This window comes from Hippocampus bargibanti, linkage group LG16 (genome assembly GCF_051943395.1).
Source record: "Hippocampus bargibanti isolate YZ-2025 linkage group LG16, ASM5194339v1, whole genome shotgun sequence".
Lineage (NCBI taxonomy): Eukaryota > Metazoa > Chordata > Actinopteri > Syngnathiformes > Syngnathidae > Hippocampus > Hippocampus bargibanti.
The window spans coordinates 6162568-6178761 of NC_142749.1; the positions used below are offsets into that span (position 1 = coordinate 6162568).

Sequence of the window (16194 nt, forward strand, 5' to 3'; positions counted from 1 at the left end):
ATTGTTCTGTTTTAATGAAAAAAAAAAAGGCTCTTGGGGGGGACACCCGTTTGACTCCAGCGCCGATATTGTCCTCCGTTAAATGCCGCAGCCATAAATGCCCAAAGCAGTCCACAACGCATCCACACGATGAACAATAAACACTAAATGGCATTAACGATGGAAGAAAGGCTAATACAGTGGATAGCTTGTCATGTTCTCACCTTAAAGAAGCCATGAAAGCGTTCAAGTGGAAAATTAGCACTCTTGCAACAGGTTCTCGACTCAACATTGAAATCTTTTACAGAATCTTTTTTTTGGCAATTATGAATATTTAGGTTAGTCTGCAAATGTAAACATTGAATTGATATTCAGGATTTCCATTTCCTTTTTTTGTGTCATGTCCGCTTTTTTCCCCCTCAATGATCCATCCATCCATTTTCCGTACCGCTTATTCCTCATGAGGGTCGCGGGCGGTGCTGGAGCCTATTTCAGCTGTCTTCGGGCACGAGGCGGGGGACACCCTGATTTGGTTGCCAGCCAATCGCAGGGCACACAAAGACATACATAAGTCACTCACACCTAGGGACAATTTGGAGTGGTCAATCTCCCTGCCATGAATGTTTTTGGAATGTGGGAGGAAACCGGAGGACCCGGAGAAAACCCACCCATGCATGCTCCACACAGGGAGGCCGGACCGGGACGCGAACCAGCGACCTCTGCACTGTGAAGCCAGTGCGCTAACCACTCAACTACCGGGCCGCCTCCCCTCAATGATCTTTTTACCTAATTACGTGCCATGTTCTGAGGGAGGTTTCTGAATGCTTTGAGACATGGAGAAGATTAGTCGTAGTTCATCCCCACACTAATTGTCAGCACATGATCATTCAGTTTTGCTCATGCGTGATAAAAACCGGCGCAAATGTTTTGGACTCCGATGTGCTACTTCATCCATTTTTCCCCAACAAAAAAAATGGTTGTGTGTGCTCCACCATGTTGAAAATGTCAGTGCGCATCTGGTGTGTCACATTTAAAGGGAATGAGAGGATCCAATTTGAGTGACCTTCTTGCAACTATATAATTGCATGCACCCGGTGTCATACCATGTTAGCGCTTATTTTTAAACCACCTTTACGATTAGATGCCATGGCCTTATCTCCACCACACTCCCTAAAGCCCCCACTATGTATTGCACCAAAAATAGCATTTACAAGTCAAAACAAGAGCCATAGAGCAAGAGGTCAGCATGAAAAGTTACACATTATGGCAGTGGCTATGCTAATGTGTGTGGCCATTACATTTGAAGTGACTCCCTCCCTTGCCAACATGTGCAAATCATTGACATGCTTTTTTGGGGGTCTTCTATCACGTCGGTTTGTCTTTGACAAATGTGCAGCACAAGTTGGGAACATTTGATGTAGTACATCTGTTAATAGCGCCAGAGCGTTGTGTGGGGTTGCAGTCAATTTTGGAACCAACAGATAAGAAATTTAAAAAGGTACAGGTAGTGTACAAAGGAAATCCAAGATGGCGCCAAGTAGGCAGCCGTCAGCATGTTCTCTCACAAGCCTTGCTGTTTTTTGTTGTTTTTATGTTTTCTTTTGTCACTTTGTGTTGTTGTGCGTCGTGTGGAACGGATATGGATTGTTTTTCAGTATGTTTGGCCACGACATTCTCCAATGAGGAGACCGTGATGAGCGGTTGCGCCTTTTCGGCAGCTCAAATATGCCAGCACTGTTTTTGATTGGGAGGAATCTCTGTGCCATTTGACTGTCATCGCTGGAGAGCTCTGGGGCGATTGTGCTTTTTTGAGCCTGTATTGGGCAGCATTTTCACAACCCCGCTTTGTTCAGCAGAAAGGTTGGTGCTGTTGGAGAGTCTGCGGCTGGAAGGATGCATGGCTTTGTTACAGCAGAGTACTGATGCATAAGTGGAACTGTCACGGCTTGGAATTGAAGCGGATTTACATGGAACAGGAGATGTGAGACAATCTCTTTCGTCAATGGATGCTATAGCTTTGTGTTTTCTTTCAACATTTAGCTTGAAGCAGACGTGCAAATTTCACCATAACGTCCCTGATCTACTGGTAAAAAGGACACTTTGATCCTCTCCTCTTTCATCTAGTATGGCTTCATACAATAAATAGGGTGCAGAAAATGCTGATGATTGAATGACTGTGTCTTTGTGTTGTCATATTATTTTGTCATTTTGTTCTTTTGAGATGGCGCCGCGAGAGTGGCTGCATTTCCAGCATCTCCTGTATTTTGTTTTTCTACTTCACCTCCTCGTTTCCTCTTCCTTCCAGAACTTTGCTGCTGTGAAATGTAAATTTCTCCACTGCGAGACAAATAAAGGCTAATCTAATCCAAAACTTTGCTTTCCTTCCCCAGGACAAAAAGCAGCCATTCCTCCAAGCGTCACCATCGCTCTGGTCGAGGTCAGGCCCACAGCCCATCAGCCTCGTCAGGCCGACACTCTCATACATCAAGCAGAAAGAAAGAGGTGTCGCGGAGCAAACAGAACAGACATCGCAGTAGCTCCTGGAGCAGCGAACGATCATCGTGTGCCCACAGGGACCGTGGCCTCAGCACGACCAAGTCTCCTCACAGTAGACAGAACGCCTCCAGGTGATCGCACGCCCGCTCCCACCTCAATTGCCTTTTATTGGTCACCTCTTGCGTTTACCGAGTTTTTCATGTTACGCAGAGACAGGGACAGCCCAAACAGATGCGACAGTGACGCAGACAGCCGGGCCCGCCGCCGCTCTCGCAGTTACTCGCCCATTCGCAAACGGAGGAGAGATTCGCCAAGTTTTATGGAAGCTCGAAGGATTACCAGGTAACACAAGTCTTCTAGTCGTGCGTTAACATTCAGTCAATATTTGACGGTTGGAAGGTCTAGTGAATGGTACAATTTCCTGACTGACTGGTGAACATTCCAGAGTGCAGTTTGCCTTTCAGCTCCAAGACACCCCGAACAGGATAAACGGTTTGAAAATGGATGAATGGAGTCTTACTGCATGTTTTCGTTTCCCCGTTTTCAACCTATCTGGCATATGTGCACAGAAAAGAAATGATTGTTAATAAGGTAAAATGTGCTGTCGTCTTTCACTCCAGCCCTTAAAGGTTCTGATGCCCAGACAAGGAGATGTGCCTGAGCTGCAGGCCAGTTGCCGTGGCAACTGTTGCCGCACAGTAGGACCCCAGCTAGTCTGACTCCTGAAGCTTTGACTGAGAAGTCAAACATCCCCAGAGTAAACCTGGTTTCCTCCTGTTTTTTTAATCTCTCTATCCTCCACAACTCTTTCCTGAAATTCACAGCAACTCTAAAACTGCCCACTCACGAAAATAACAATTTACAAACGCTATCAAGGTTCTTTCTTGCTCTTGCTTGTGCGTTGCCATTGGCACGTTTGCTCAGGACACACACACACACACACACACACACACACACACACACACACACACACACACACACACACACACACACACACACACACACACAAACACAAAATTGATTTACAACTATTGTACAGCAGCAATACCTTGATAGTGTTGTACTAAGCAAGTGGTGCGCTTTGCATTTGGCCTTTGGTGGGAAATTCCGCAACTTAATTCACACCTGTCACCTCATCATGAAGAAAACCATCATCACAAAAATATAAAACAACCGCACACAAATGTGTCATCGAAAAATCATCTGAAGCAGTTGAGAATGAATATTGATCTCATAATATGTGACCAGAAATGCTGATTTTTATTTATTGTGCATAAAGTACCATAATTTCCGGCGTATAAGGCGGAACCAAAAGTGTTTAATTCTTTTCAAAAGATGAACCTGCAACTAATACGCAGGTGCGCCTTATATGGATGGATGGACTTGCCTTTATTAGTCTCGCAGTGGAGAAATTTACATTTCACAGCAGCAAAGTGATGAAAAAAAAACAACATAACAAAATACATGGGCTGCTGGAAAGGCATATATATATATAATATGTGTATATATATATATATATATATATATATATATATATATATATATATATATATATATATATATATATATATATATATATATATATATATATATATATATATATATATATATATATATATATATATATATATATATATATATATATATATATATATATATATATATAGCTGTGGAAAAAAAGCCTGGGCCGTCTGCAGCGCCATTGATTAAAATATGTCCAGTTATCGAAGCATTGCTGATTCTGAAGCCCCCGGGGAAGATAATTTGAGAAAGCCAATGAGGCAAACAGAAAAAAAAGTTTAACAACCCATAGACTGAAATCAGTGCAGCCAAGAGAAACCACAAACAACGAGGAGACTGTTGGGAATAAATCACTCCAATTTCATGTAATGAACATCACCACTCACCACTGTACTAACCACACTGTTGTTGACTGTTGACATTTATTTGGTGTTTGGCTTCACTGACAAATTATTTTTGGGTGATAATCATTTTCCGAAGCACTTTCGGCGTGGCTATTAACTCATTCACTGCCGTTCCCGAATTTATTCGGGTTTTGATTTCACTTGCGGGAGGGTGCTGATAAAGTGCTGGTCAGACCTCTGGCAATGTTTTTCCCTCCCACGAGGGAGGCTTTTGCCTTTTGTACAGCCGTACCCATTTCAAGCTCAGACAACTCTCTTTTTGTGATGAAAGAAGAGAGTCTAAGGTTTCTTACGCTGCATTGAATGTTTATGTAGTCTAAAACTCAATATTCTTTGGGTCCTGCAATTCGAGTGAAAATGACAAAATCCCTGGCACTGGATTGGACACATTTTTGCACATCGTATGGCAGTGAATGAGATAATGAGGAAACTAACAACATGCTTCTCTTCTTTGAGTGTACACAGCTTTTTTAATTTTTATGTTGAACCCACATAACTGATCTCTTTTAGCTCCTGTCCTGGTCACAACCATCTAACAATGAGCTACTCAACCAAATGATATCCGATTTAATGATTCTGACATTCATTCCCCCTCCCGCTTCCCTCTATCCCTTCGTTCCCAGTGCTAGAAAACGTCCTATCCCATACTACCGTCCAAGTCCATCGTCATCGAGCTACGACAGCAGCCCCTCGCGTTCCAGCCGCAGTCGCAGTCGCAGCTACAGCAGCTACAGTCGCAGTCGCAGCAGGAGCCACAGCAGGAGCAGGAGTCGAAGCCGCAGCCGCAGCTGGACTCGCAGTCGCAGCTGGAGCCGAAGTCGCTCTCGTAGTCACCGCAGTTATTCCAGTCACAGCAGCGATGACAGTCCTGGCTTCTGAAGGCAACCCGCAAACAGGGTGAGAAAGATGCTATTGGGATTGTCACGTTTTCCGCTCCAAGTTCCAAATACGCTTTTACCTAAAAGACTATTCTGTACTGTTTGGATAATGTGATAAAACGGTACTCTGTTGTTGGTAAGTACAGTATTTGACCAATGACAGACAGTAGGATTTGTCTTTACACAACACCACAATGGTTTTGGAATGAAAGCGATTGCATGAAATTGAAGCTCCGGATTCATTTACTTACGTTTCATAAATTTACTATTTATATGTATTTACTATTTAAATATATTATACAAATTTACTATTTCAGAAATAGCAACTATGTACTTGTGAATGCAGATAACCCGTCAGCGGCCATCTGCGCTACATAGGCCAGATGTCTTATCGGTGCACCCCAACTAGACGTTTTGAACACTTAAAGGACAACCGACACCATTTTTTTGTTTCCTAACTGACATCAGAAAAACGTTTTATAGCATCTAAAATACCCAAAACATGCAGGCTGATATTTTTAGTCAAATGCAAAACACCAATAAAAATGACTTAGTGTCCCAAAACTGCTTCAAAATGACCTCGGAAATGGCGAGTTTCAGAAAGTCCCGCCCCCTTGTTCGTGACGTCACACCATGATACTCCAGACACAAAACAATGGCTTCAGAGTGTTCAGATTCGGAGAAGATGATTTCTTGTTACTCATCCAGTTATGAATATGATTCAAATAGTTCTTAAGAGGAAAGCATAAATGTTTGCAATCAATTAAAGAAGTCCTTCCGTATCAATTCGAGCCGTCTGGACTCCAATGTAGCTCCCAGAAAATGCACAAGATACTGCACAAGCTCCGTTGGAAATGGGCTGATTTGTCTGCTGAGAATATGTGTCCACTTTTATGTTGTTACCGCAATTGGTAGTGTTGGTGCGACACACAACGATTCACCATCGCGTTATTTATGTTTTTCCTTCTAATTTCGCCATCAACACGATGTTTTCAGACCAAACAAAGTACCCAAAATGCATTGTGTGTCGCTTTCTTGGTCAGGGCCGTTCCTTCAGTAACGACACGTCAGGCATCGTCATAAACTCGAAAACTGAAGATTCAGCGAGAGTCTTAAAACGTAAAATATAGATGTATGCGGTGGAATCTTTGTACAATGCGCTCAGTAGAAGTCATTTGAAGTGATTTTACAAATTATGGACACAACTTGTACGGAGATGTCGGTTGTCCTTTAAGAAAAAAAAAACTTTTTACCCCATTCACTGCCAGACGTGCAAAAATGTGTGCACTCCAGTGCCAGGGTTTTTGTCATTGTCACTTGAATTGCAGCACCCACAAAATATTGAGTTTTAGGACAACATAAACATTCAAGACAGCATTAGAAACCTTAGACTCTTTTCTTTCATCAGAAAAAAAGAGTTAATTCCTAAATTATATAGGTCTGGAGTTATATGAGCTTCAAATGAGGGCAGCTGTCCAAAATACAATGCAATATATACATATTGGTTTATAAAGCGCTTTAACAATAGCTGAAGCTGGAACAAAGTGCTAACATGGAAAACAGTTAAAAGCTACCCCTTGCGGTAAAGAAAAACATTGCCAAAGGCCATGGCCAATGCTTCAGGACGGCACCCAAGCATGAAAAAGCAAAACCCGAACACATTGTGGAATGGCGCTCTAGCTCATATTTTCTCGAATAAATTCGTGAATGGCAGTGAATGTGTTAAATTCTTTCTTAGCACCTGTTTTTATTCAGCAAATATATGATGTTGCACAGTATATCATCACTTCACTTCCTCAAGGAAATCAAGATGGAACGTGACAGTCAATAGATGGGCTCATAAATGAAATGTATTCTTCTTCTTTTCCTTTCGGCTTTTCCCTTCAGGGGTCGCCACAGCGAATCAATGTCCTCCATCTATCCCGGGTTTTGTGCATCCTCTTCTCTCGCACCAGCTACCTTCAAGTCCTCTTGGACCACATCCATAATCCTCCTCTTCGGTCTTCCTCTCGGTCTCCTGCCTGGCAGTTCAAGGCTTAGCATCCTTCTCCCGATATAGTCACTCTCTCTCCTCTGGACATGTCCAAACCATCTCAGTCTGGCCTCTATGACTTTCTCTGCAAAGCCTCTAATATGAGTTGTCCCTCTAATACTAAGGTAATCTAGTACTCATTCCTGATCCTATTCAACCTGGTCACTCCCAAAGAAAACCTCAACATCTTCAGCTCTGCTACCTCCAGCTCTGCTTCCTGTCTTTTCTTCAGTGGCACTGTCTCCAGTCCAAACATCATGGCTTGTCTCACCACTGTTTTATACACTTTTCCTTTCATCCTAACTGAAACCCTTCTATCACACATCACACGTGACATTTTTCTCCAGCCGCTCCAGCCTGCCTGGACACGCTTCTTCACCTCTTTTCCACACTCCATTGCTCTGGACAGTTGACCCCAAGTACTTAAAACCCTCCACCTTCTTTATCTCTTTTCCCTGTAGCATCACTCTTGCACTTGGATCCCTCTCTTTCACACACATATATTCCGTCTTGCTGCGACTGATCTTCATTCCTCTCCTTTCCAGGGCATATCTCCACATCTGTAGTTTCTCCGCCACCTGTTCTCACTACAGATCACAATGTCATCTGCAAACATCATGGTCCAAGGAGATTCTTGTCTAAAATCGTCTGTCAGCCTGTCCATCACCATAGCAAATAAGAAGGGGCTCAGAGCTGACCCCTGGTGGAGTCCCACCTCCACCTTGAATTCCTCAGTCACACCAACAGCACACCTCACAACTGTCTTACAGTCATGATACATGTTTTGCACCGCTCTGACATACTTTTCTATCACTCCAGACTTCCTAATGCAATACCACAGCTCTTATCTGGGCACCCTGTCATACACTTTTTCCAGATCTACAAAGACACAATGCAATTCCTTCTGACCTTCTCTGTACTTCTCTATCAGCATTCTTAAAGCAAACACTGCATCTGTTGTACTCTTTTTTTGGCATGAAGGCATACTGCTGCTCACAAATGTTCACTTCTGCTCTCAGTCTCGCTTCAACTACTCTTTCCCAGAGTTTCATCAACTTTATTCCTCTGTAGTTAGTAAAACTCTGCACATCTCCTTTGTTCTTAAAAATGGGCACGAGTACACTTCGTCTCCATTCTTCAGGCATATGTTGAAATGTATTATTATTATTATTATTATTATTATAGTATTATTATTATTATTATTTTATTTATTATCATGGAAATAAACAGATGTTGCAATAAGTGCAACACACATGGAGCAGCAACGTATACAAGCAGCGCATTTAACAGTACTTATAGATGTACAGTATATTCTGTCTGACTTTGTTGAAATGCCAATTACTGCAGTTTAGTACAGGACCTACTCTGCCTTTTCTTCTTGCTTCTGTGTTTTTCCCCCAAATACGTTTTCTCTTTTAATTTCAAATCCATTGTTGTGGTGTTTAAAGGCAGATCCATAAAAATTCTGCAGATGGTAAAACCTTCCCCCCCAAAATGTATTAATACTTGTCAAAGATGTGATTTGGCAGAGCCCTTGGAACAAACATTCCTAATCGTTTCTTCCAAAAAGCAACCAAAATCCAAAGTGTGTGTGTGTGTGTGTACATAGAAAAGTGCTGATGTGTATATCGCGCATGAAACCGTGAAACAAAAAAAGCCACGATGTATTTCACTCTCTTCCCCAAAGTCGTTCACTCCTTGAGAGCAGCAAGATCAATGAAAAGCAGAACAAGAGAACAAAAGACATTTTTTGGGAGGGGTGAATGCGTGAAAGTCGCATTGTATATGTTTGTATAGATTTCTTCTCTTCTGGCTTTGTAAACTATGCACTGTGTACTCCATTAAGTTGCAAGATTCGAGGCGATACAGCATAGCACGGTCACTCGGAAAGCAAATGTCCCTTTGCGCGAGTAACGTGGCTCGAATTAAACTTTGGGATGCTGCTCAAATGGAACGTCAGCCAGCCAGTCACGAGCAAATGAGATGAAATGTACTATTTATTACCGTAAGTCTGCCCTTTTCTAATTTACTGTGCTGTGTATGTTGATTCTGCTTATCCTTCATTTGTTGGTAACAGACTGTTGTGTTCAAGCGAGGTAGACACATACCGTTTTTTCCCCTTCATCTTAAAAAGGAAGACAACCCTAAATAGTTCTTTATAGCACAGGTGTCAAAGTCAAGGCCCGCGGGCCAAATCCGGCCCGCCGCATCATTTTTTTCGGCCCGCGAAAGCAAATCAAACTTGTTAAATTCCATGATGATTGACTGAGCCAAAATTCCATATTTTTGGATGTCAACCACAATAAAAGTCATTATTCTTGACTTCAGATTTGAAAACGAGTTATTCATTATTTTGCTGTGTGCTCTATATGTAATATTTGAAGGGATTTAAACATTCTAATGGGTTCCCCAAATTCATAACGGCCCTTGAGAGGAAACCCTAACTACAATGTGGCCCGCGGCAAAAAAATGACTTTGACACCCCTGCTTTATAGTAACATGTTGAAAGCAAGTCTACTTGTCATAACACAATTTGGGTTTTTGGAAGATGAGTTAAGTGGAACAATTAATTCGTATTTCAGGGGAGGACATTGTTGTCATTTTGAGTTGACAGAAAGTGACACAGAGTTGCTCAAGGCACAGGTAATGACCAATCACAGATTAGCTGTTTTCTTTTTTTGTTGTTTTATTTATTCATTTATTTCCCGTATTTTCCGGTGTGTAAGGCGCACCGGAGTATAAGGCGTACCCCCAAGAAATTGTGGATTTTCATTTTTTTTCCCATATATAAGGCGCACCGGACTATAAGGCGCACCTTGAATGAATGAAAAATGTTTTCCAAATAGTGTATAATATATAAATATATCAAAGTTTTCCAAATATAAGGCACCCCACATTATAAGGGACCACGGTGAGGCTATGGTCATCATTTGAAGAAAATCTGGGCTTTTGGGCACCTTATACACTGGAAAATGTGTTATTTATTCATATATTTATGTATGTATTTACTTTGAATGAAAATGAGCCATGAGCACATGTGATGTCATTTTCAATCAACAGCAACTGGCAAAATGGCCGCCCTTTGAGATGGAGCAAAATAGGTGGATTTTACGTCTTGCCTCATATTCCACAAACATAAAATGAATCAGAATGTTGTGTTAAGACGAATTGACCTGGAGAGAAAATGAACATTTTGAAGAAAAAAAATGTAAAGAAAAATTCTGAGTAGACTTCCCCATTTGACCAAACTATGTATCAGGTGTAATATTTAATATTGTCATGATTTTCTGAGTAGATGACAGGAAAAAACTTACTGCAAAACTTTCCATGCACGTTTTGTCAATCTAATATTAATGTATTTATTTATGTATTTATTAACATATTTGTTTATTTATTTATTTGACTATTTATTATTTTAAATTATTGAACCTTTTTAGGCACGCTGCTGTGGGCTGCAAAACTGATTGAATCATGTTTGTAAGATAATATTGCAGCGGTTGTAATCTCATGTGAAAATAGACTTTATGCATTCATGTTGGTTGGATGGAAGACTTTCACATAGCCTTTTAGTTGCAGACGCACTCTTCTATGTTGGAAGTTGTTTAACTCGTCAATTGAATCAACACATCGCGACTATCATTATTTCGTGGAGGCTAACAAAGGCTAACAAAGTCTCCTTCCAGCATATGCACAAAAATATCAAAAAGGGCCTCTGAATTAATTAATTGGTTCATTAGAAGTTGGAGAAGACTGCTTAATATGACGTTTTACCTACCAACTTGGATGATTATAAGCTCCCCCCTAAAAAAAGACAATACTTTGAGAAGGTTATTTTTATGGCTTAGTTCAAAGATCAAGGTCTGAAACCCCACCAAACACTTTGGAAATATTTTTTTGTCGCAAAAGCGCGAATAATTTGTAAAAACAAATGCAGTCCATCCAAAGATTTTCACACCATGTTATGATGTTTTTTGTCATTTGCACTTTGTTGCATTTCTTTTAAAACATCAGAAAAATAAAGCCCGTCCTTAATGCATTTCAAATTTAGCACTGCCCCTTTTTATCCTCTGGATCGTTTTTTTTTTTTGTAGTGTACAAGTTCATATTCCTGACAATAAATGGAAACAAATGGACAAAAAAATATATCGTGTTTGTTTTATTTCTGTCAGAAGATCATTTTGTCGATGTTGATGTGTGTGGAGCTAAAAAAAACAACAACTTTTGTCATGCTTGAGCTCTCCTGATGGGTTTGAATATTGTGCAGACAACCGGTTCAAGCCGAGATGAAATGGCCGAAATCAACATTCAAGTTCATGGTGAGAGATTTCAACTATCAACATGATAGCCTTCCAATAAATGCTACTTCACCCCACGTTGAACAGGAACTCATACAAACAGAGAATATAATATTACTCACAAGCAGATCTGATTTGCGCTCTGTGGGAGAAGTCATAATTACTGCAGTTTAGGAGGGGACCTTCTCTGCCTCTTCTTCCCGCTGTTGATTATGCTTCATCGACATCCAATAGAGCTGCCCGGAATATTGCTGCATAGTTTTAATTCTAACTTTCCTGTACAATATGACATTAATTACTTTAAAATGTGATATTGTCGAGGTGCGAATGGTAAACCTTCGATGCAATGGCAGTTCCAAGTTGGCAAATAAATGATTCAGGTGGTTGTTTAATTTCACCCTGTGCTGACATGTGTGTTTAAGCAATTAAAAATCCAGTTTTCCAAAATATGTATTTTTTTAAAATTGTAACTGTTTATTATTCAGCTTGATGAAAAATGCTATGAAATGGAATCTCATGCTTGTCTGATTTCCCAGCAGAAAATTTGGAGCCATAACAGAGGAGAGGTTTCATTCAGAATCACTTATGTTTTTAATACACTAAAAAAAACACACACACAAATGGGACACAAATGTGCGTGTGTGTGTGTGTGTGTGTGTGTGTGTGTGTGTGTGTGTGTGTGTGTGTGTGTGTGTGTGTGTGTGTGCGTGTGTGTGCGTGTGTGTGTGTGTGTGTGTGTGTGTGTGTGTGTGTGTGTGTGTGTGTGTGTGTGTGTGTGTGTGTTTGTGTGCGTGTGCGTGTGCGTGTGTGTGTGTGTGTGTGTGTGTGTGTGTGTGTGTGTGTGTGTGTGTGTGGAGGAAGTGAGGGGGGTTCAGCAGTGCAATGGTCAGCTGTCATTTGGGGAGGGCCTTCCTGCTGGATTCCACTGCAGTGTTACATCTGCCACAAATAGCTATTCTGGTAACTTCCACACGTGTGTAGAGGGGAGTGGAAAGAGATAGGCTGGTGTACAGTGGACATATAAATACAAGGGGGCCAGCATCTTGGGCGGACATTGTCAGAGAGGCCAAAGTGCACCAACAGCTATCCTTCATCATGGCAGAGAGACGTATCCCCTTCACTATGCTGCGCAACCCGAGCTGGGACCCCTTCCGCGACTGGCACAGCCGCATCTTCGACCAGACCTTTGCCATGCCCGCCTCAATGGAAGACTTGGCTTCGTACCCCAGCACCCACTGGCCCGGCTACATGAGGCCCTCAGTGATGCCCACCGAGATGGGCACGGTGATGTCTCAGGCTCCCATGATGTACCCGGGTGCCATGATGGCACAGCAGGCTCGCGCCCTGTCGCGCCAGATGAGCACGGGCATGTCGGAGATCAAGCAGACCCAAGACAACTGGAAAGTCTCGCTGGATGTGAATCACTTCTCACCTGAAGAGCTGGTGGTCAAGACCAAGGATGGGGTGGTGGAAATCACTGGTAAGGTCTCACTTTTTAAACTAACATCAAATAAATCATAATGGCTGTAAAGGGCTTATTATAATCTGTCTGTCTCTCAGTCTGTCTGTCTGTCTGTCTGTCTGTCTGTCTGTCTGATGTGTGTATTGGAGAGATAATATGCCACGTTTACAGGACTTGCATTGTATTGTACTACGTATATGTGTTCAGATTGTCTTTAAGTTGATGTACGCGTGTATATAGACCGGTACATCTTTATATACTTGTGTATGAGATCATTCTATTGGCTCTCATTAGATTGTGCAGGAGTATCTAGCAGTTTCAAAAAAAAAAAAAAGTCTGCGCCTTTCCGCATAACAGCTACAGCTTAACTGTTCTGGAAACTTAGTTACATAATACCTTGGAACAATGGAGGGCTATTTTCCCAGTGTGATAGTGGGCGTGGGTTTTTTTTTGGATCAAAGCCAGCTGATACAAAAACTATTCAACATGTAGGAGGGTCCATTTTCACTGACGAGTGCTTTCACAATTTTTAAAGGAATTCACAAAGCAACGTGCTTTTTGTGTGCTGCCATCTTGGGTAGGGGTTTAAAAGGACAATTGGAGCTTGTCCAAGCTTTGCTGTGACCGCCGCCATACTGCACTGAGTCGGGGGCACCTAAGATAAACAAAGCCAGAGTGGAATTTGCTGCCTTGTGCCGGTTATTTCAAATCAAACAAAGATGATCTGCTTCAATGATAACTGTCAGCATATAAATATAGAAATCTCAAAAGCCTCCAGTTGGTCTTTTTTAAGACGCGGGGATAAATGCCTAATCTTCCTGTTGCCACAACAAACAACACGCTGTGACACATAGTTCAAATGAATCTGGACACCTATGACAGGTTTACAGACTATAATTATGCTTGGCAAGGTACACATTTGCAAACAAACATGTACACTCACAATCACACCCCGGGACAAATTAGAGTGTTCCATTAACCCGCCCTGAATGTTTTTGGGAAGTGGGAGTAAGTCCAGGGTGTACCCCTCTTCCACACAGTTGGATGAGATCAAGTCTAGTTCACCTCAGGGGACAAGTGCTCCCTTCGAGATACATCATTTCAAGTGCATTTGTAAAGCTGTGATTGGCTGGCCACCAGTTCAGGGTGTTACCCCTCCACAGGCCGAAGACAGCTGAGATTGGCTCCAGCATACCTGCTACCCTCAAGAGGATGTAGATGATGTTGTTGTTTTAATTTTACTCTTTTCATCCTTAGGCAAACATGAGGAGCGTAAAGACGAACATGGCTTTGTGTCCAGATCTTTCACCAGGAAATATACGTAAGTAATTCACGCATCTCAGCTGACAGCTCCTTCTTGTGACAAATAGAGACTCAGAGTGATCTCTCAGTTTGATGGACGCTTTTGATATAGCAAACTTGCTGAAAACATCTCATTACAGGTGTGGCGCCCACTAAATCGTCATCACAAATTGAATGGAATGGTTCCACCCTGACATTTGAACTATACTGAATTGAAAAAAAATATATAGCCATAGTTCTCTCTCTCAAATAGGAAAATGTGTAATTCCTATAGCAAAAGACAGTTTATCATAACAAGTTTATTATCCCATTAAGGTTCCTTTAACCAAAATCAATCCCTGCTTTCAACGTGAACCCCTCGCTTTACATTGGCTTTGGGTTTGCTGCCACCCAGAGGCCGCAATACAATGTAACTGCTTTTAATCAAATCAAGTAACATTTTTGACACTCGCCTTGTTGGCAAAATGAGGATTCGTTTTAGAATGTTTTGGCAAGTAAAAAACATTTAACTCGTCCAGATCACCATCAACAAGTCAATTTTCATGAGATGTTTCTTTTCTTTAACGTAGCAACCTTGTTACAGATACGACACTTGAACAACATACACTATATTGTATTTGAAAAAGTATTGCAAAAAAAGTTGGAAACTAAAGAAAGAATTTCCGTTTTAATTCAATACAAATTGAATTGTAAAGCTCCGCTATAGAGCCTATTCTCAATGTTAACTATGCTATGTTAGCTGCTATGCTAACCGGTAAACGACACAGTGAGCAATTGGAAAATGGAAAACTTTTTTTTCATTTGTTCTACAAGATTGTGGTGATTTGTTCAAACAGATCATTGCAGTGAAGAGAGAATAATTGAATTAAGAGCTTTACTTGGTTTTATCTATGGTCAGAGCTATTATCTCTATGGTTGTCTAATATGTCTTTAATGTGTGCATTTTGCTGTGTAATTTGGTATACGTTTCTGCATTTTGGGGGTTAGTCATAGGGGCAAATAATTGTCCAATTTGTTAATGACCAATAAACATGCCCATGTCGGGCATTCTTTTGCTAAAAACTTTCAAATATATTGTTCCTTCTCTGCAGCCTCCCTTCCGGCGCGAATGTGGAAAAAGTCACCTCGTCTTTGTCTCCTGATGGCATGTTGACGGTGGAGGCCCCGCTCGCCAAGCCGGCCATCACTGCTGCAGAGACCTCGATACCCGTCACTGTGGACACCAAAAGTGAAGTGGTGAAGAAATAGGAGCCTTGCACACAAACATGCTTTCAAATAAGATGATGATGGAGACATTTGCATCTATACTTTTCACTTTGCACTGTAATTCTTCTCCTCATCTCTTTGTTCTTTCTGCCTCATTTCTATTGAGCACATCTGCTCTTATGTCACACTAGAATATAACAGTCTCCTGACAGCATGCACTTCACCTACCCCAAAAAGCAGAGTAATACCAGTTAGAGGTCAGTAAATAGGCTGGTTTCATTCTCAGTTGATTTCGAAATGTCAACAGAGAATAAAGATGAAATGGCAAGCACTATGTCTTGTTTTGCAGTCCTGTATTTTTGCCTTTATCTCATTTCTTGAACGGTTAAGCAATCTTTTCTGATATATTGTTCATTTTCACACACAGTACATATATTTTCAAATGTCAATTCCTCAACTACAACTCTTTGGAATCTATCAATATACTTTTTGACATAAATAAATGAAATGCTTAATTTTTCAGAGAAAAGGAAAATGTATTTTTATTTTCCGGTGTGTAAGGTGAAAGCCTTGATTTTCTTCAAAAGATGACCATGCGCCTTATAATAATACATTTCAT

At 41.2% G+C, this 16194-nt stretch overlaps 2 protein-coding genes across 3 annotated transcripts in view; both read left to right on the forward strand.

Moving 5' to 3' along the window:
• srrm3 (serine/arginine repetitive matrix 3) overlaps window positions 1-8487 on the forward strand; it is a 74175-nt gene extending 65688 nt beyond the window's left edge. The window contains exons 12-14 of one of the 2 annotated variants that reach the window (XM_089017510.1): window positions 2370-2606; window positions 2686-2817; window positions 5024-8487. In XM_089017510.1, coding sequence (XP_088873636.1) covers window positions 2370-2606; window positions 2686-2817; window positions 5024-5279 — 625 coding nt within the window. In that variant the 3' untranslated portion in view covers window positions 5280-8487. The remainder of the gene's footprint in view (window positions 1-2369; window positions 2607-2685; window positions 2818-5023) is intronic. The other variant, XM_089017511.1, reaches the window with a different exon arrangement.
• Window positions 8488-12604: 4117 nt separating this feature from the next.
• Window positions 12605-15909, forward strand: hspb1 (heat shock protein family B (small) member 1). The gene is made up of 3 exons (XM_089017409.1): window positions 12605-13085; window positions 14325-14388; window positions 15461-15909. Exons 1-3 carry the CDS (start codon window positions 12701-12703, stop codon window positions 15615-15617), a joined length of 606 nt encoding a protein of 201 aa, XP_088873535.1. The 5' UTR covers window positions 12605-12700; the 3' UTR covers window positions 15618-15909.
• Window positions 15910-16194: the final 285 nt, after the last annotated feature.